Consider the following 20,156-nt stretch of genomic DNA (forward strand, 5'->3'; position numbering starts at 1 on the left):
TCCAGAGTACCCAAGGTACAGGATGGGCAGCCCCAGAGGGAAGGGCAGCACATGGTGCTTCTGTGGGACTGTTCAGAATGAGGAGAGTGAAGCTTTTTGTTGGTCCTTGCCTAGCCAGGAGAGATGTGAACCCCCAAGGAAAGGTGAAGCTACAGACTGTACCTTCACAGCAATGCTTCATGGCAGCTCTGCGGAGCCAGGAGACTGCAGAGTTGGGCTGGTGGCCCCTGAGGCTGTTTCAGAGGGAGGGATTGTGCAGCTTGTAAATTCCCTCTTCTAGTGACTGGCGGCTCTACAAGGCCTTGGTCTAGGAACCAAGTGATGTCAGGCAAGTGCCTTCTCATGAAGTTTCTATAACCTGTGAGGTGCCTTCACCAGCTGGCACCTGGGGCCATGCACCTGAATGCACCAGATGAGTGTTTAAATCAGTTTTGAGGAGCTTTCTCTCCTCCTCTGCCCTAAGCTTGCTAGAGAAAGCTGCTTGGAAGTCTGGCAGGAAATGTATTGCCATCTGGCTGGTGATACTTTTTTAACTTTAGATCTATATTTTCCCCAGAACTATAGAAAAGGACAGATTTTTGTGCACAGACATGTTTCAGCTACAGCCTGGCCAGCAGGTACTTGGGCAGCTGGTGGTGTTGAGTATAGAGCCTAATTCCTGTGGTAGCCTGGCAGTCTGTCTGTTTATACTTCTGCTCCCAGGACCTTGGATGTAGGTTTCTGCCCTGTTTCTTTTCATCAAAAACTGTCTTGGCCCCACAATGGGTAATAGGTCTCCAGGGTGGGCAGATGAGGCTCACTGAACCTGGTGCAGGCTGAGATGGGCCTGAAACCTGTGGTTGGTGAAGGTATGTGACCACACCTAGCCATACTGCCAGCCCCTCAGCAGAGAGCAGCTCCTCCCATGGCTCCTTTGCATCTCTTTACCCAGATCCCTCTTAAAACCAACCTTGTCATAACTGGCTGGGTTCTCCAGTGTCTTCCTAGCACTGTGGCCTTCTCTGTAATGCCTGCTATAAAACTCTTTTCCTTTGCTTCTGGTGCTTTCTCCCGGTGTTACCTTTTCAAATCCTGGCTCTAAAGCTTCTTCTTCTTCTTCTTTCTCTTATATTGTCTCATCCCTCTCTGCTGTGTGGAGTAGAGAAAGGGTAGAAATGTGCTGAGCAGCCTCACCCATCCAGCCTGGTTTCTCTGGAGTCCCTGTGCTCAGTTGCTTTGCAGGGCTCATGGATTTTAGTGCTTTGTTGGACTGGCGCTCAGAGAAAGCTGCTGCTCTAGAGAGCCTTGCACTTCTCTGATCCTTCAGCATATGTGCCTGTTGTGGAAGCTGTCCTGCCTGCCCATTTTCTGTCTCTGTAAGCTCTCAAGCCCAGCCTTGGCACTGCAGTTCAGAGTGGCCAGGACTTTGATCTCTGTGTCAGTGAGGCTCTGATTCGATAGCCTGATGTTGTTTCTTCTTGTCACTGTTCTGTCCCCCACGTTCTGCTGCAGCTGCATAGCAGCAAGTGTCTGTGGGCATGAAGAATGTGAGCAGCCACTGTATGTGAATGCAGCGAGCCTTGGCCAGCCCACCCTGTGCTGTAGGCGCTGAAGATGACACATGCCTCTGCACACCAGGCTCTCTGTGTAGTGTGCTGCTGGGTCCACTGGAGGAGGGTGGCTGGCTTGGCTTTGCTGTGGTGCCCCTTGGCAGCTCTTACTGCTGCTTTGCCCAGGGCTGTGGGTGCAGTTTAGCACGGTCCAGCCGTTGCCCCAGGTAGGGGACGACAGCTGCTCCTTGGTCTCTGCTTCCACCTGCTGGACAAACGCTGGTTCCTGCTCTCTCCCACCTCCCCTCAGTGCCTCGGGGATGTTACTAGCTCCTTTTAAACTGTGTGCCCGTAATGCTACAGATGGGAATCCCTTTCACATGTGTGGACTGCAAGAACATTGCAGTGTTGAGACAGCTCCCCCCGACAGACTTGTTCTAGAGTAAATGGCAACGAGCCTGGAGATGTGCTGAACACAGTGCATGTGGTATAGCCTCCTGCCACACAGGCAGGCCAGTGTGCTGAGACCAAAGCTTCTCTGGTCTAGATCCACAAGAAAGTGATCTATAAAATCATAGAATTATTTCAGCTGGAAGGCCTCCAAGATCTTTAAGTCCAACTGTCAACCTAACACCACCATGGCCATTAAATGAGTGTCAAGGGAGTGTTCCCTGGGCACCACGTAAGTGATTAGTGGGAGTCAGGTCAGAGGTCCAGTTGTTGCAGTGCCATCTACAAAAGTGATCACAGCAGATGCTAGAGAAAAACATGTAAAAAAGTGGGCAGGGAGAACGTGGTGATTTCCTTGGATGTCTCCTCGGCTTATGACAGTCAGGGATGTGGGAACATGAGCCAGCAGTGTGCCCAGGTGGCCAGGAAAGCCAATGGCATCCTGGCCTGGATCAGGAACAGTGTGGACAGTAGGACAAGGGAGGTTATTCTTCCCCTGTACTCAGCACTGCTCAGGCCACACCTTGAGTACTGTGTCCAGTTCTGGGATCCTCAACTCAAGAGAGATGTTGAGATACTGAAACGTGTCCACGGAAGGGCGATGAAGCTGGTGAGGGGCCTGGAACACAGCCCTGTGAGGAGAGGCTGAAGGAGCTGGGGTTGTTTAGCCTGGAGAAGAGGAGGCTCAGGGGTGACCTCATTGCTGTGTACAACTACCTGAAGGGAGGTTGTGGCCAGGGGGCGTTGGTCTCTTCTGCCAGGCAACCAGCAACAGAACAAGAGGACACAGTCTCAAGTTGTGCCAGGGGAGGTCTAGGTTTGATATATAGGAGGAAGTTGTTGCCAGGGAGAGTGATTTGCATTGGAATGGGCTGCCCAGGGAGGTGGTGGAGTTGCCTTCCCTGGAGGTGTTCAAGTGCCTGGATGAGGCACTTAGTGCCATGGTCCGATTGATTGGCTAGGGCTGGGTGTTAGGTTGGACTGGATGAACTTGGAGGTCTCTTCCAACCTGGTTGATTCTGTGATTCTGTGAGCTTGCACTGGGAGCAGCAGTGGGTCCTTTGTGTTTAACAGTCCTGGTAAGAGTGTCCTTCATGAGCTTGTCTGAACCTCGTGCTTTAGAGGTCTGAGGCATCCTGAGGCAGTGAGTTTAACTGTGTGCTGTGCAAAAAGCTCCTGCTTTTATTTGTTTGAGACCTGCTGCCAAGAACTTGCTCTGCTAGGTTGTGGGAGCACCTGGAGCAGGCCTAAGAATGACTTGCATTACACGACTCCTCTGACATTGTTTTTCCCTTCATGAAGACAACAACAAAAGTGTCCCTCAGAGCCAGACATATTTGTGAGATCTGGAAGAAGAGGGTTGCTGCTGTCAAGGGTCGTGAACAGTCTGGTCTGCTCAAGAGTGTTCAGGTTGTTTTCATCTGACAACAGAAATTTGGCTGCTGCAAAGGCATTTCCTTAACCTTCCCTTAACCTCTGCTCAGCAGTGAGCAGAGAGGCAGAAGGTTGTTTTCACACAAAGAATCCACATCCCATTCTCAAGACATTGTGTGGTGCAGCCTATAGATCTCCCCATAAACACTGCTTGGTGTAGGTGTTGGCTGCTCATCTGTGCTCGTCGGAGCTGAGCAGCACACTGCCATCCAGGTGTGGATGACTGATGGAGTCTCTCTGCCATCAGCTGAAGGGCTAGACACAGAGGCTTGATCTCTCTTTTTTCCAGTTCACAGTTCACCACCTGGATGTTAGAATGTTTTCAACCAAGCTGTTAGATTCCTTCTGAACTGCTCCAGTTCCTTGTGTAGCTGCTACTCCATTTGACAGGGTTGTCTTTCTTCTTTCATCTAGTTAACAAACATCCACTCAGCAGTTGAGGAAGGTGCTGGGTTGAAACTGTTTATTTTCCATGTGAATTTCCTGATACTCGTTTTTGCTGAGGCCAAGCTGATTAGACAAAACTGCAGGGCAACCCCTTGTTCATTTCTTTAGCAAAAATATTGTAGCTGTGTACAAAGCAAAACCTTCTTTTCTCCTGACATGGGCAGGAAGCTGGTGAAGGGTCTGACGAACAGGTCTTATGAGGAGCAGCTGAGGGAACTGGTCTTCTTTAGTCTGGAGAAAAGGAGGCCAAGGGGAGAACTCCTTGCTCTCTACAACTCCCCAACAGGAGGTTGTAACTAGATGGGCATCAGTCTCTTCTCCCCGGCAACAGGACTCAAGTTGCACCAGGGTGTTTGATACTAGAAGAAACTTCTTCACTGAAAGGCTTCTCAAACACTGGAAGAGGTTCCCCAGGGAGGTGGTTCAATCCCCATCCCTGGAGTTGTTTAAAAGAGGCAGAAATGTGGTGCTGAGGGACATGGTTTAGTGCCAGACTTGGTCGAGGTACATAATGGTTGGACTTGATTCTCTTAAAGGTCTTCTCCAACCAAAGCAATTCTGTGATTCTGTGAGCCATTAGTACACATAGGGCTACCTGGGCAAGCACGGCCCAGGCCTCTGGGCTCTATGTTCTGTGTTTTTCTGTGCAACTTGAAGGGCTTGACTTTGCTTTTTATTTTTGACACCAGGTTCCCAGCCATCAGGAGGAGATGTCACCATCATTGCAGCTCCGGAGAACACCACGGTGGTGGCTGGGGAGAGCGTGGTGTTGGAGTGCATGGCAGCTGCTGATCCCACCCCCTTTGTCTCCTGGATACGGCAGGGTGAGCGTGAGGCACAGAACTCGGCTTTTGTTGTCAAGAGGAACCTGTGGATACTCTTTACAAATCGGTGGGACAGGAGGGGTGCTTCTTAGATTGGTACCTAACAGTGCAGATGGTGTCAGTGTCAGGTGTCCTCATTACACTGGCATCACTAATTCAGTCTGGAAGGATGCAAAGTGTGCAATTCACCTCACATCTCTTTGGCCCCTGAAGTGTCTGATGTTCTACTGCCAGGACAACTGTTGATCTAAATTAGTCATTGTGTGAGCTTGAACAACGAAGGTCATGAGGTGGGGTCAGGTCTATGCCACTCCTCCAGGGCCTCAGAGGTTAGTGGGGATTCTGTGGCATCTGCCATTGTACTGAAGAAATCACTTGGATTCTCTCACAGGACTACAAACCACAGTGAGATCTGGTGGTCTTTATGGAGTGGCTGCATGCCTCACAGGGAAGTTCTGCTCAACATTCTTACTGCAGTCAAATTGGCAATGGAAGGGTCTCATCAGAGCTGTATGAATGAGCCAGACTGACAAACATTACCCAGGGCTAAGAGCCTAAGTCACAAGTAGGATGTCAGTGTCACTTTACCAAGTGTCATATGCATCAGATGTGTTTCAGAGGCTCTCACTGAAGACATTCTCAGCTCAGGAAGTGATTCCGGAAAAGGCTCTTAGTCATTTTCATAAATCCAGGTCACAATTTATGACTCCTCTCCCCTGTAACCATTTATTGTGGTTGGTCTGCAGCCCAGACTTGTCCACAGGCAGCACTTTCAGTGTGTATAAATATTTCCTCTTACCCACAAAAAAGGAGCAAAAAAATCTCAGAGGATACAACTTTGGAAATCAAATGAGCAAAAATGAAATACTCTGGCAGAAATGTTTCTGCTTTTAGCCTGTGCACTTCACAAGTACCAAACCTCAGCTTTCCCATCCTAGATCACTGTGTTACTGAGAGCTCTTGATGTCCAGAGCGGAGTAGATCTTACTAACTTTGGATGAGGGAAGAGGAAGAGGGGAATGGCTGGTGAAATAGTTCCTTCTGTCCTTTATTTTAAAGGGCTTGCTTGGTCTCCCTCTGCTTCCAAGTGTGGACTCTTCAATTAGAGAAGATTGATTAAGAGTTGTATCAACTCTATGTTTTACAGCCTGTTTCTGCCCAAGGCTTCATTAAGGAGCAGGCTGGGTTACTGGACCATTAGTCATGTAGGTAGCATCGAGGATTGTACCTCCATGTCTCCAGTTTGGCTCTTGCCAGCCTTGGTGGTGTCAGCTAATTGCTACCATCTGGAGTTAGGTTTTCAAGCCACTTGAGCGCAGATGGGCTGCCCAGATTTTTCCTCCTCTGACTGGGCAGCCACTGTTCTGTGAGGCCTTTGAAAGACCCCTAAAATGGCTGGAATGGGCAGAGGAGCTGATCTCAGCTGCATCCCCTGCTGATGGTGCTAAGTAGGTGCAGCTGCTCACAGTGGAGGTGCAGGGCTTGCTTTTGTCTAGAGATCCAGGCTCAGTGGAATCTGTGAGAGGTGAGTTTTTGCTATCTGAAAGACATCAGTGCTTCTGAAGCAGCCGCAGAGGAGCGAAGTCTGGTGTTGCATGGGTACTGCTCAAACTGGCTGGCTCTCTCCATCTGCCAGCTCTGCCAGAGCTGGCCTTAGGCTCCTAATCTCCCATTCAAGTCTTTCCTCAGCCAAACTGTGCTTGCCCATACTTTGTCCCCAGCTCTTGGCTTTTCCAAAGTCATCCAGAGGTACCAACACCTTGTTCCTCATGTTTCTCACACGGCAGCAGTGGCCAGCACTGGCCTACTGCCTCATCCATAAGATGTTAAAGAGCCTTAGGGCTCCTGAATTTGTTGAAGAACAGTTTAGGTTCTGGCCAGGGAGCACGAGCCACATCTTCCTTCTTCCCTACTCAGCAGCACTGAGCATCTAGACAGGAGAATGGGGAGAGGGCAGCTCATGGCCCAGGTCTCTGACCCAAGCAGTAGAGCCCCAAGAAGAAACAAGTGTGTTCCTGATCTCTTGCAGATTAGAAGCCAAGATAGGGCAAAGAATATATTTGGGGCCCAGGAAATTTGGGTTCACATCCAGGACCCAGAGGAAGAAATAATGCCATATCAATTAGAGATCTGGTGCTTTTGCTGACATTTACATTGAAGTGTGAGGGGAGGAGATGTGTGTGTTTGTACGTGGAGGTCACCAAGCAGATCCAGCAGCTTTTCCAACCGTATTAGAATAGCCTTCCCTTGTATGTGTTATTCCTGGGGAGTCTCTTTGCAGGCACACCCAAGGCATCAGAGACTCTTGATCCAAACCAGAACTCCTTCAGTTATTACAGGCCAAACTAAACTTTGGGCCAAAGTTGGCTTGGTCTGGCTGATGCTTGGTGAAGTACTGAGAAGTGTCCCAGCAGAAATCCTCCTCTGGGTGGGGTTTGGGATTTGGGGGTCTTTGCATTCCCCAGCTGTGATCCTGGCTCTAGCAGATATGTTGTTTACAAGCCTTCATAAAGGGCAGCTTGAGGCTCCCTGCCACCTTTGTGCACATTTTTCCCTGCAGATGGAAAGCCTGTTTCCACAGATGTGATTGTGCTGGGCCGCACAAACCTGCTGATTCCTTCCAGCCAGCCCCATCACTCAGGGGTGTACGTCTGCCGTGCTAACAAACCCCAGACCCGGCAGTTTGTTACGGCCGCGGCTGAGCTCCGCGTCCTTGGTGAGTAGAGAGCAGGATAAATGCTCCAGGTAGCTGGAGATTGCCTGGACTGACATCCAGATGCTCCCCAAGAAGTTGCACTTGTGGCCTGTGTTGGATAAGAAAAGGAGGCAGGTTAGAGCCAGAAGGCCCTGGATTGGGATAGGTCTCTGTGGGAGAGTCACTTCTTTAATTTGGGGTTTAGTTCCTTGTATTTGCTGAGCTGTTTTATGCCTTATTCTTGTTCTCCAGGGTTCCCCCATGGAAATCTGTATCACCAATTAACTTCTAGTATCGTGGAAGCCAGCAGGGAGAAGAGCCTAGGATCAGGGAACGCAGCCCATGATTGATACAGAATTTATTTTTCCTTTTGGCCAGAGTCTAAATTAAGCCTCTAGAGTCTGCCTGGCAAATCCTATCTTGTAAGCAAAGCTGCTACTGAATAAAACATAGCACTGAGTGGGGAGGAGAAGGGATTTGCTCTGCAATCTTTTCCTCCTCCTTCCTGCATTAATTTGTCCTCTCTCCTCGCAGCCACACCCAGCATCTCCCAAGCTCCTGAAACCATCTCCCGCACCCGAGCCAGCACAGCCCGGTTTGTCTGCAAGGCGGAGGGTGAGCCAGCTCCGGCCATCCACTGGCTGAAGAATGGTGAAGCCATCCTCTCCAACGGGAGGGTGAAGGTGCAGAGCAGCGGGAGCCTTGTCATCAACCAGATCGGCTTGGAGGATGCTGGCTACTACCAGTGCGTGGCCGAGAACAGCCTGGGCATGGCTTGTGCCACTGCCAAGCTCTCGGTGATCGTGCGGGAGGGTCTGCCCAGTGCTCCCAAGGAGGTGTCAGCCGTGTCCCTCTCCAGCACCAGCGTCCTTGTGTCCTGGGAGCGACCAGAGTACAACAGTGAGCAGATCATCGGCTTCTCGTTGCATTACCAGCGGGCTATGGGTAGGTGTTACCTGCCTGTACAGCACAGCTCTGCTGCAGGTATAAGTCATGAGACACAAGTTAACTTTCTTTCCCAGCTAGTGACATGTGTGAGGAATTCCAGTTAGCTTCACCCTTTTCCTTTGCAGGTAAAGGAATTTCCTCCTGGGGGTCAGAACCAGCCCATGACAGTGCCTGTGGATTGGCCAGCACACACTTGACTTTAGACTGGCAGCAGCATGCCCATGTAGCTGAGTTCTCTGGATTCCAGTGGGACCAGGCACTTGGGGAAATTTATTTCATTTATTTACTTTTTCTTCCAACACATGAATTTCATATGCAAATAGTGTCATGATTCCTGTTGATATTAAACAGCTACGTTGTGTTCAAGTAGTTGCTACATTTTTCACACTCAGAATCTGAAGTGAGGCACTTGAGTCTCTTGGGATCTGTCTTCCCAAGCAGCCAGCAAGCCAATACTCTTGCTGAACTGCTGCCAGAGCTCCTCTGAACATTAAGCTGGTAACTTCAGCTGCCATAACATGGATTAAGGAGCTTGTGTCAAAATGAAGATGTTCGCACTGAGACACTGAATTTTCTGCCCAAAGAATTCACGTAAGGGATGGGGTTTGTGCAGGTAGTGGGGAAGTTAGAGAAGACTTGGTGACTTTTAAGGTGGATTTACAGCAGACACCTTGAGACTTAAATGGTTTTTCAAGGAGTGTCTTGGCAGTTCACTGACCTTCTGATCAGTGTTTCCTTGGCTCTAGGAACAGATAACGTGGAATACCAGTTTGCTGTCAATAATGACACCACTGAGTTGCAAGTCAAGGACCTGGAGCCCAATACCAACTACGTCTTCTATGTGGTTGCGTATTCCCAGCTCGGAGCCAGCCGGACATCCTCTTCCATCATTGTTCAGACCCTGGAGGACGGTGCGTTGAGTTAGTTGGGTGCTAAAGAATGTTCTCGGCCTGTTGCATGGTGAGCCCTGAATGTGCTCTGCAGAATAGCATCAGCTCCTAGAAGCTGACCCCTGCTTGCTACTCCTTCAGCAGCAAGCTTCTTGTCAGAAGCACTTTAGAAAGAAAACCGAACAACAAACCAACTGAAGCCAAAGTGCTCTGCTCTGATGATCATCAGCTTGGGTGATGAAGAGCATGAGAATGACCTTGCTGACACTGGGGCCCATGGGAATCCAGTGGTAACTACAGTCAGCTTCTCTGGGTTTTAATTCAGCTAATGTGATATTACTCTAAGCCTGACTCTGAGCCAGACTCAGAAGACAGACATCTATTGCAGTTTGTAGGGGTGGGAGCAGCCTCGGGATCGAGCCCCTCAAGAACCGGTAGTTTGTGTTGATTGTACCATTTATCATGTAGCGCTTTGCGAGCGGTAGGGGCAGAGTGCCAGGAGGACAGCTGCCCGACGGGAGAGGAGGTGTACAGCTTTCAGCAGGCTGCAGGACAGAGGCAAGAAGTGATGGTTTTGGCAGACCTCGTGCAAGGCCCTGCTGCAGGGTGCATTATGTGCTTTTCATGCTCCTGACAGCAAACTGCATGGCCCAACGTGGGTGTGTCTGAAGCCTGAAAAGTGGAGCTGAAAGTGTGAGAACGGCTTGCAGCATGGAGCTGTGGTTCTCAAGGGAATGGGGATTCCCAGAATGAAGTCTGGAACCATCAGCCATTTCCTTTAGCATCTCTTCTGTGTTCCACAGCACAGGCTGGTTAGCTGGTCTGTCCTAACCTGTCCAGTTTGCAGTGGGCATGGAGTTCTGAGGAAGCTGTGTGGTATGGCCAGCACGCCTGTTGAAGCTGAGCAGCCCACCATCTCCCCTGCCCAGACATCCCACCAGTCCTCTGAGCTATTGGAGAACTGTGGGGTATTGGTTGCCCTCCAGGACAGCCAGCCTGTCACCAGTGGCTGTGTCAGAGCCAAGACTGGTAGTAGCCTCCAGCCAACTCGGAGAGCTGACAGAAATGTTTTGAGGTCTTGTCCTGGTCTTTGCTGACTTCTTGTTGTTTTTTTCACCCAGTTCCTAGTGCTGCCCCTCAGCTGTCCCTGTCGAGCATGACTCCTGGTGACATCCGTGTGACATGGCTGCCACCTCCTCCAGAGCTGAGTAATGGCAAGATAACAAAGTATAAGATTGACTACTGCACCCTCAAGGAAGGTGAGAGAGATGCCATTTTGGGAGAGATTGTGTCTTCTGCTCCAGCAGTGTTAACAGCACATCCTGTTGAGGGGAGGAGGTGCAGTGCTGAAAACAGGACCACTTTTTATCCAAGGGAGAAGAGCAGCCCCCTCTTAGCCTGATTTTGCTGGTGGTGGTCGCGGCAGTGCTGGGGTGCAGTACTACCTCTGTGACTGTGGAGCAGCCTGTGTCCCCAGGGGAATGGCCTGACACCTGCGTGTTTGTGCTGCTCATGAACGTCTGCATGAGCCACCCTTTGGTGCCATCTGCATTGCATATTTTGGGGGAAGAGCTTTGTGCTGATTGGGGAAGAAGGGTATTCCTTTGTATTCCTTTAAAATGGAGTCTCATCAAAGTGATCCTTGTGGAAGGAAGTATCCTGGCTAGGTTGTATTGCTCTGTTGTTGAGTTTTATCCAGTTTTATTGATGTTGTCAGACACTCTAAGAAACCTCCAGCAGGGCTGGTAACATTTACCTATGCTGTATGGGGCTGTTCCAGTTCCACATGTGCTTGCTTTGCAAATCCTTCTGGGTATTTGCTCTTAAAACTGTCGAAGCTCTGCAGCTTCTCACTTTCCGGGGTCATGATTCTTACTGAGGGAAGGATGGGGAGCATGATGAAGTGCTGGACACGTCCCCACGTGTTTGATCTGGATTAACAGTCTGCACTGTGACTCCTGGCTCTTGGTTTTTTGCCCTGAGCCTGCACATGGCTCTGTGGCGTTGTTAAAGCTTGGAAAGGTTTGCAGTCTGAGGAAGGTGCTCAGCAGTGCATGGTTACATAGCAGGGACAGTGCTCCCAGCTGAGTTTACACCAGATGAAGCTGAAAAGAAGACCTCTGCATTCAGCAAACAGGCAATTTGAATCTTCAGCAAGGCCAAATAGTTGTTACAATGAAAATCCCAAGCTGTTCTCAGTTCAGATTTCCCATTACCCTCCTTATGAACTTGGTGGGCTGAAGAGGGAGCGATAAATCCTCAGTCTGGCATGAGTCAAGGTGTGAATTTTGCAGAAAGCAGGGCTGCTGGACACTTCTGGGTCAAATGAAGGTGAGGATTTAAATACAGCAATGAGAAGCACTAGAATGTACTATCAGCTGCCATTGGCTTGTGCTCAGCAGGAGTGAGGTTTCTAAGAGCTCCCTTCCAGGCAGGTTCAGTGGTGCTGAAGACAAGCTGCACTTTGGAATGTGAAGAAGGGGCTTGTCACTCAGGATATCAGTTCTGCCCAGTCTTTAGTTCTGATTTCTGCTGATGGTGTGAGACTGTGCTGGGCAAATCCAAGCCAGCTCAGGCCCTGTAAACCATGTAGGGGTAGCTGGGCTCTGGAGTTGCTTAGCTGTGTTTGCCTTTGACTGGAAAAAACATGTTGTCGATGGTACCTCCTTGTTTCCAGCAGATCAGGTAACCTCCATTGAGGTGGGTGGAAACGAGACACAAATCACCCTCTACTCGCTCCACCCCAACAAAGTCTACAAAGTTCGCATCGCCGCCAGCACCAGCGTGGGCTATGGAGCACCTTCTGAGTGGACTCAGCACCGCACCCCTGACAGAGACAACCAGACACATGGTAGGAGGCTGGGTCATGCCTGGCATTTAGGGACAGGGGTGCAGGGCATTGGGGGACTTGAGGCATGAAGATATTTGTCTTCATTGTCGTCTTCAGCCGGGAGAAGGCTTTGAGGACTGAAAGGGTCCTACAGGAGGGCTGGGGAGGGACTATTTACAAGGTCTTGTAATGACAGGGTGAGGGGTAATGGGTTTAAGTTGGAAGAGGGGAGATTTAAACTAGATGTTAAGAAGAAGTTCTTTCCAGTGAGGGTGGCAAAACACTGAAACAGGTTGTCTAGGGAGGTTGTGGCTGCTCCCTCCCTGGAGGTGTTCAAGGCCAGGTTGGATGAGGCTTTGAGCAACCTGTTCTAGTGGGAGGTGTCCCTGCCAGGGGTTGGAACTGGATGATCTTTGAGGTCCCTTCCAACCTAAACCATTCTATGATTAAGAAATTATAACCTTTGGGTTTAGTTAGACCCACCTTTGTCTTTCTGTTGAGCAGTGCCTGAATGTCTTGCTGCTTGTCTGGGAGGTGAATAATTCCTCCCTCCATGTGAAGCTGTGAAAATTCTTCCAAAATTAAGAAAGAAGAAAGAAACAAAATCCTCAGACCTCAACTTTATGGTATTTGGGAGTGGATAGACAAATCTGCTGAAGAGAGCTGAGCCAAGCCAGACTCCAGCAGTGGTTAAAGATGGTGCTATCTCAGAATACATTGAGATAACTCCCGTAGTGGCTTTGTGATGCTGGTTTTCCCATCTGGTAAAGTCAGCAATAGAGTGTAACTCCACTGCTGTCCTCTGTCAGACAGTGGAGACATCCCACTCACAGGACATCCTTTCACCCTTCATTCACTGCCAGGGACAGAGCAGATGTAGTAGATCAGGAAATGGAGACAAGTGGCTGAGCATTTTTCTCTTGTGGTGTTGTTCTTCCAGTTCCTTTTGCCCCGACAGAATTAAAAGTGCGAGCGAAGATGGAGTCTCTGCTGATAACGTGGCAGCCCCCAGCCAACCATGCCCAGATATCTGGCTACAAGCTCTACTACCGAGAAGTGGACCCAGAGGAATCCAGTGACAAAAGCCCTGTGGATGGTGCTGAAGATGAGAGCTGGGATGTAGGACCCATAAAACTAAAGAAGAAAGTGAAGCAGTACGAGCTGACTCGACTAGGTTAGATGGTTTCATCTTCTTAGCAGTTGGTGTGAAAACCCAAAGTCTGCCTCTTGCACTCCAACATGCTTCCAGGAGGCTTCACTTACCTGCTTGGCAACACATATGTAAGACCAGGACCATGTCAGCTTTTCTAAGAGCATTCACAGTCATATCTGGAGTGAGGCTCTTGGGGCTTGTTCTAAGCAGAGTTGAAACCACAGACATTTATGATGCCAGTGGAGCAGGGATTGTATTTTTAACCAAGAACTACTAATACACTTGGTATATGCTAATAAGTGGATCTGAATTAATTAGTGGATTTTATTATGTCACTGTGGTGCTTACATTAAACTCTCCAGGCAGGACAGTGATCTTCCCTCTCTGTTTCTAAGAAGCTCTGTAATTGCAGGCAATTGGAAGTCTCTCTGTATTAAAAAGCAGAGAAATTGGTTGGTTCAGAGTGTGCTAATTTTGGGTCAGTGTTCTTCTTCAACTTCCAAGGGAAAAGGATAGAAGAGTGTCCACAGCTGGATAATAAGTCTGCAGCCACAGTCAGATCTGCCTGCCTGGATAACTGCAGGTGGTGTTTCCTGTAAGGAGTTAAGGTTTTAACATCTGATCATATTAAACAGGTGATTTGCCCACTGATGCAGAATGGAGAAAGGGGAGAGAATCATGGAAGATGCATCCTTGAAATGGGTTGCTAAGAGTTCTTCCATCCTCCACATCATGTTTCATCCCTCTTATCCCACCCCTGAGGCAGCAGGATGAGGATTTCTTGTGCTAGCTTAACTTACACACCTAACACATATACTATGCATGGTGTAAAGGCCAGGCTGCATCACCTGCAAAGACAGTTTGTGTCATTACTAAGCAGGTTTCCAGCTATGTTGCAACCATCCTACCATGGAGAGGGTGTAAACAGTCATGAGTTTTGCTGAAGAATTTAGATCTATAAGTCTAGGGGAAACCACATGTGAACATCATCACAGGCTGCTCTAACCACTGGCAAGTCAGTTAGCAGAGGGATTCAGGAGTGGGATGAATTGGTTCCAAATGCTCTGGCATGATGATGCTGAGAAGGCTGCTTGTTCTACTGTAATTACTTCCTTAAAGCTGGGCATCTGTCAAGCCCTAATGATTTCCTTATGATTTGGTGGTTGCATATCAACTATCAGTGTGTCAGGAAGAGAGTTTCGGGTTTCCCCCAGACATGGATGTTCTCTTTTTTCCCCCTTGCACTGTTGAATGACGTGCTCTTGCATGTGTACTGCAGAAAAAGGGCTGGGAATCAGGCTGTGCTGAAAAAAGGCAGGGGGCCTGGACATGGGACAAGAAGGAGGAGGACTGGTTGGGATTTAGAAGGTTTTAGTTTTGTAGCAGAGAATTAGCCTGCATGAGTGGTCTTGCAGGCAGAGTGCGTAGCCTGGAAAGGTTGGCAGCCCTAATGTGATCTGTTGGCTGAGGAAGAGTCATCTCGGGGGTATTTCCCAGCTCACAGATGTCTGCCTGGAAAGCATGGGATGGAGTAAACCTCTCCTAAGATCCCTCTGTGAAAAGCAATCAGAATACCCACTTATGTCTCTTGGAAGTATTTCCTGATGTCAGGGTAAAGGGGCTGCATTTGGTGGATGGTGCTGTGTGTTGCAGAGAGACTCACCCAGGCTGGCTCATGTTAGATGGCAGTTGATGAGGTGTCATGGTTGACACTACACACTGGGTCAAGAACTTGAAGTAGGAATGGGATAGAACATTCTTTGTTCACACAGAATAGAGTATTTCAGTTGGAAGGGATCATCTACAGTATTCATCTAGTCCAACTGCCTGACCACTTCATGGTTGATCAAAAGTTCAAGCACATTCTTAAGGGCATTATCCATATGCCTCTTAAGCACTGACAGGCTTGGGGCATCAGTCACCTCTCTAGAAAGCCTGTCCCAGGGTTTGAAATGGTGTCAGGGAATCCCAGGGTTAGACACTGGGAATGTGAGGCTGTAGCTCAGATGTGGTTGCACACTATGTCAGTGCAAATGAGGTTCACCTTCCCCACTGGAGGCTGTGTGCTGCTATACATCTATACCCTTGGCTTCACATCCCTGCAGTGTCACTGAAGCCTATGCTCTGCTCCTTGTCTTGGTTTAGAGCATGGCCTGACACAAAATTCCTGCCCCTCTGCTTAGTCCTTCATAGTTCCATGTTCATTTCCTGATTTTCCTTGGAATTTTGCAGCACAGCAGGGCAAGAGAGCAAGAACTTTCTGGGGAGACAAGTTCCTTTCAAGGCATGGCTCAGACTGAGGTGGTGTGCAGAAAGTTCTTTGAACAGAGCTTCCTGAGCACAGTTACTCTTTGCTCACAGAGGCAGCACAAGTACTACATAACAAAGAGCCCTGCCCACCTTTCCCTTCCCTAGTCTCCTGTAACACTAGGCTGTGTTTTAGGCTGCAGTAATGCTATTTGTGCTGTTGCAGCACAAGATTCTTGTCTTCTCTGGCACTACCTGGTCCTGATTCTGAAATGGTGCCAGCTTTGTCCACCCCTTGTCCTCTATGCTGTAGACTTCTTCATCTTTTGCTTTACCCCCAACATCTGGCTTCTTGATTTTTCTTTTGGTAATGACTCAGCTCTCTCCATCTGAGTTGTCTGAAGTAAGGGAAGACTTTTATCCTGTGCTCATGTTAGCCTGTGGAGCAAATAATGTCTCCTTGGAGCAGTATCACTAATGACACACCTTGTATCTTGTCAGAGAGGTATGTGCTGAAATCCTGAGAGACAGGTGGGCAGCTGTTCAAAGGCAATTTCATGAGCCCACAAAATCAAAAGGTATCTTCTCTGAGTTACTGGAAGGGCTTTTCCATGAGAAATTCTTACTGATTTCCATCTATGTTCTACCAGTTAAGCTCTGCAATGGTTTGTAACTGTCAGCGCCATAATCTCCATGCAAAACAAATGGTGAGGATCTGGTCCTGTCTTCCACAGTCCTCTGAAGAAAGCCTGTGTTCTTCTGGGAGTGACTACCAGGAGATCAGGGTATTTTCTCACTTCCAGAAAGGTATGGCATCTGGCCAGTATGAACACCTTGGAAAATGGAGTGAAACAACATATTTAGCATATTGGATATATTATGCAGTCATCCAGGTTAGTGATTTGAAATGATCTGGACTAGATTATTCAGCTTATATTTAATGTATGATGGAATGCAGTGAAATACATCTGTTTTCATGCTGCCTACTAGCTTCTTGACAGCTTGATAGAGCTTTATGTCTGTGTGTTCTAAGAGCTTGAACATCTGGGCCTGCATATAAAAATTGAAGCCAAGCCTCTGACTGAGAAGCCCAAACTACCCCATTCTCAGAATGCCAATTGCTTGATCTTGCACTAAAGCTCCCCTGGCTTCACGTCTGAGTGGCTGCTGTATTGATCCTACCCAGGGATGGAGAGGGAGGATTTGTCCTTTCCTTCACTTCGTTCTCTACCAGCTGCATCACATCTGTGACCTCTTCCTCATTGTTTTGGATCACATCAGCTGTGATGAGCTTGTGTCCCAGTGAAGCCCAGCCAGACAGGAGGGGTGTGTGTGCTGGTGACAGACAGGTTGTGGGCTTCTTTGTTCCACCAAGCCCGTGGTCCCAGCCGTTTGGAATTTGAGTGCCCTTTGGTCTCATCCCCCTTGTGTGGGTTTGAAATGTTTTCCTATGGCTGGTGAGTGTGGAAATGCAGATCAGGCTGCCTTGGAGGCAGACAAAACTCTGTTTGCTTTTGGGATTCTTTTGGGGAGAAAAATGTGGCTGAGCTGTTTTTCTATTCTGAGCGCAAACATGTGTTGTGGAGCAGAGAAAGCCTTTGGTAATTGGTACCATTAGCCTCTGGGAGCGTAATCAGTGCAGTAATAATAAAATTGGCATCAATGAGAAAGGTTTTATTCTGCTTACGTTGTCTGGCAAAGAGAGTGGTTATCTGTCAGGGCAGGGAATGAACAGGCATGTCCCAAATGAACGAACTTCATCAACTGGCTGCAGCCAAGGCAACCAAAGGCAGCCTGTGCTGTTCTCACTGAGCTTCTCAATGGGCTGAAGGGAGAAGCTGGCAAGTGTCTTACTGGAGAACTTTGTGTCTCCCAAATTGTGTCCTTGATTAAACATCTCCATTAGAAAATACAGCACAGTTAGTGGTTCAACTGATGAAAGGCTGGAGGATAGAGAAGTGAATTTTGGATCAAGGTAGCACTGCTTGGAGACAGAGCACTCTGTCCTGTAGCTCACTTGGGGTCCAAGCGTGAGGTCCCCACAGACTACATGGCTGCCTGATGGGAATTCCAAGCGTGAGGTCCCCACAGACTACATGGCTGTCTGATGGGAATAACGTAATGGAGACCCCCAGGTTTTGGTGTGAGTTTTTTGTGTGCTGTTGCTTTTCTAATTGCTATTCTGCAAAGACAAAATAGTCACTCTACAACAAAAGCTGCCAGTGACTTCACAGGGCATGTGAGGACTTGCTGGAGTGAAGATCTGCACAGCAGTCAATAAATCAGAAAGGGAGGTGTGTTTTGGAGAGGAGAGGATGTCCTCACTCCTTGGGAGCAAACAGTGCAATGCTTCTGCTTCCACAAGGGAGAGAGTGGAGTCGCTGTGCACAGGTTTCTTCAGCGGTTTGCAAAGGAGAAAGATCAGGAGATCGTGAGCTGATGTGCCACAGGTCATGACGTTGGTTGACCCCTGGCAGCTGGGGCTACTAATAATTTCTGTAACAAGTGAGGGGAGAACTAGAGGGAAGCTGTGATGTCCACCAGCTGTGACAATGTTTGCCTGTGGAAATGGAAGGGAGGTTCTACCCTGCTGTACTTTTAGCAAATACAGCTCTGTTGAAGCTGCTTTCTTGGATGGTGTGAAAAGCTGGTGAGATAAAGAAAATGTGGCTGGCTGGGGAGGTTTGGTAACAAAAATAACCCCAGGAAAATCTTGATTGATTTTTCCAGCTCCTGGGAAGCTCTATGAGGTGAAGCTGGTGGCATTCAATAAGCATGAAGATGGTTATGCGGCGGTTTGGAAGGGCAAAACAGAAAAAGCACCTGCAACAGCAGTAGGTGAGGAATGCCCTTCATTTGCTGTCTGTCTCTTCTCGACATCTTCCTTCAGAGGAAGGGTAGAGGGAAAGCTGCAGAAGATGAACTTGGAGAAGGGCAATAAGAAGATAGGGGAGGTCCCAGTATAAGGAAATTCCCTTCAACAGTCATTGTTAATTGCATTGGAGGAATTATCTTGCGAGTGAGAGAAAGGAGGAAAAATCCTCCTTCTCACTAGGGTTGTTTTTGACTGGCTGTGGATGACCTTCACTGTGTCCTCTCTAGTCCTGTTACTGGCTGAGGGATGGTCTTCGAAATGCCAACTAACCTGGAGTTCATCTCTTGCATTACACAGGTTCAAGAGCGCAAATTAGCAGCATGCCAGGCTTTTTGCAGTGTAACAAAGAATGAAAGCTGTGAAGGCTTAAGCTCCATTCTCAGCTCTCTGTTGTGGGATGGTGAACAGTTTGGGCTTCTCCTTACCCTAGTGTGGGGCTGTCAGTTGAGCAGCTTTGAAGCTGACCTCCTGCGCTTCACCACCACCACCTTGTTGTGTGGTTCCTTGTTGTGATCTTTCACACACGTGAGGAAGAGTGTGAATTGCTGCATGCCCAGAAGGGCTGTGATGGGCATTTAGGCTCACGCTGGAGGCCACCATGTTGGTGCAGGTGTCACAGTCAAGGCCACGTTCCGTGTTTTCTGTCTGTGATGGCTATCTCTTGCCTCACTGTTACGTACAGCTCCACATCTCTTCTTGTTTTGTCTTGCGCCATAGATCCTCCTGTGCAGAAGGGTCCTCCACTGCCTCCAGTCCAAGTCTATGCAGAGTCCAACAGCTCAACTTCCATCTGGCTCAGGTGGAAAAAACCTGACTTCACCACAGTCAAAATTGTCAACTACACTGTACGCTTCAGCCCTTGGGGCCTGAAAAATGCCTCTCTTGTTACATACTACACAAGGTAAAGAGGGATGCTGGGGGTCTGTCTGCCACGTGTTGCTCATGTCAGGAATAAACACACAGGGCAGGAAGAACCTGCATGGAAGTTTTAGTGCTGACCAAAATCCTCCATGTTTCATGTGCTGAATGTATCTGTGACCATGGCAGAAGTGTGGGACTGGAAATTGTCTATGATGTGAATACCAGGGGGTCATTAATTGGCTGATTTCTGTATCTTTTCTGCTCTGATAGGACCTTACATGCTTGTTTCTGTGTTAAAGATACAGCCAGGGACAGTTATGGCCAAAGTATTCATGATTTGTGAGTTGATCCTCATGAGTTTGGTTTGAAAACTACTGGAGTGTAAGCAGTTATGATAATTTGGGGATGTATTTTGTATCTAGAGTCCTGTGCAGATTTTCAGCCTATAATCAGGCTGTTTTTAAGCTTTTCTCTACATCAGAGATGGTCTTGGAGGCTTGAAAACCTGCTTTGCTCTGTGTCTAGTTGCTGAGTGCTGTTGCAGGAGATGAAGCTGTAGGTGAAAAAACAAATACTGTACAAGTTAGGATAATCTCCTGCAGTGTTCCTGGGAAGGTATCAAGGTGGCAGTGAGTGAGAGAACATCTAGTTTCATGGCCTTGCAAAAAGTGTCCTCTCTTGGCAGCTCGGATGAGGACATTCTCATCAGTGGGTTGAAGCCCTACACCAGGTATGAGTTTGCTGTGCAGTCCAATGGCGTTGGCATCGATGGGCCCTTCGGCAGTGTGGTGGAGCGATTCACCCTTCCTGACCGTGAGTGTTGAAGGGAATGGTATCCTGATTTCTCCTGGCTTTCCTGAATCTATCAAATCCCTCCTAATGTGTTCCTGAGAAATCTCTCTGGAAGATGGAGGAGACACACACAAGGTGGGAGGGTGTGCTGGGAATATTCTCTCAAATATGAGCAATGTTA

The 20,156-nt window shown here is 48.5% G+C and overlaps 1 protein-coding gene across 2 annotated transcripts in view; it reads left to right on the forward strand.

The window, feature by feature from the left end:
* The window catches only part of IGDCC4 (immunoglobulin superfamily DCC subclass member 4), a 102,578-nt gene that overhangs the window by 63,912 nt on the left and 18,510 nt on the right, over positions 1-20,156 (forward strand). Inside the window, exons 5-14 of one of the 2 annotated variants that reach the window (XM_064157954.1) lie at positions 4,550-4,684; positions 7,245-7,400; positions 7,914-8,324; positions 9,074-9,238; positions 10,339-10,476; positions 11,898-12,068; positions 12,988-13,221; positions 18,178-18,285; positions 19,040-19,223; positions 19,869-19,996. In XM_064157954.1, coding sequence (XP_064014024.1) covers positions 4,550-4,684; positions 7,245-7,400; positions 7,914-8,324; positions 9,074-9,238; positions 10,339-10,476; positions 11,898-12,068; positions 12,988-13,221; positions 18,178-18,285; positions 19,040-19,223; positions 19,869-19,996 — 1,830 coding nt within the window. Of the gene's footprint in view, positions 1-4,549; positions 4,685-7,244; positions 7,401-7,913; positions 8,325-9,073; positions 9,239-10,338; positions 10,477-11,894; positions 12,069-12,987; positions 13,222-18,177; positions 18,286-19,039; positions 19,224-19,868; positions 19,997-20,156 lie in introns of both variants that reach the window. The other variant, XM_064157953.1, reaches the window with a different exon arrangement.

The sequence above is a fragment of the Pogoniulus pusillus genome, chromosome 17 (genome assembly GCF_015220805.1).
Source record: "Pogoniulus pusillus isolate bPogPus1 chromosome 17, bPogPus1.pri, whole genome shotgun sequence".
In the NCBI taxonomy this organism is placed as follows: domain Eukaryota; kingdom Metazoa; phylum Chordata; class Aves; order Piciformes; family Lybiidae; genus Pogoniulus; species Pogoniulus pusillus.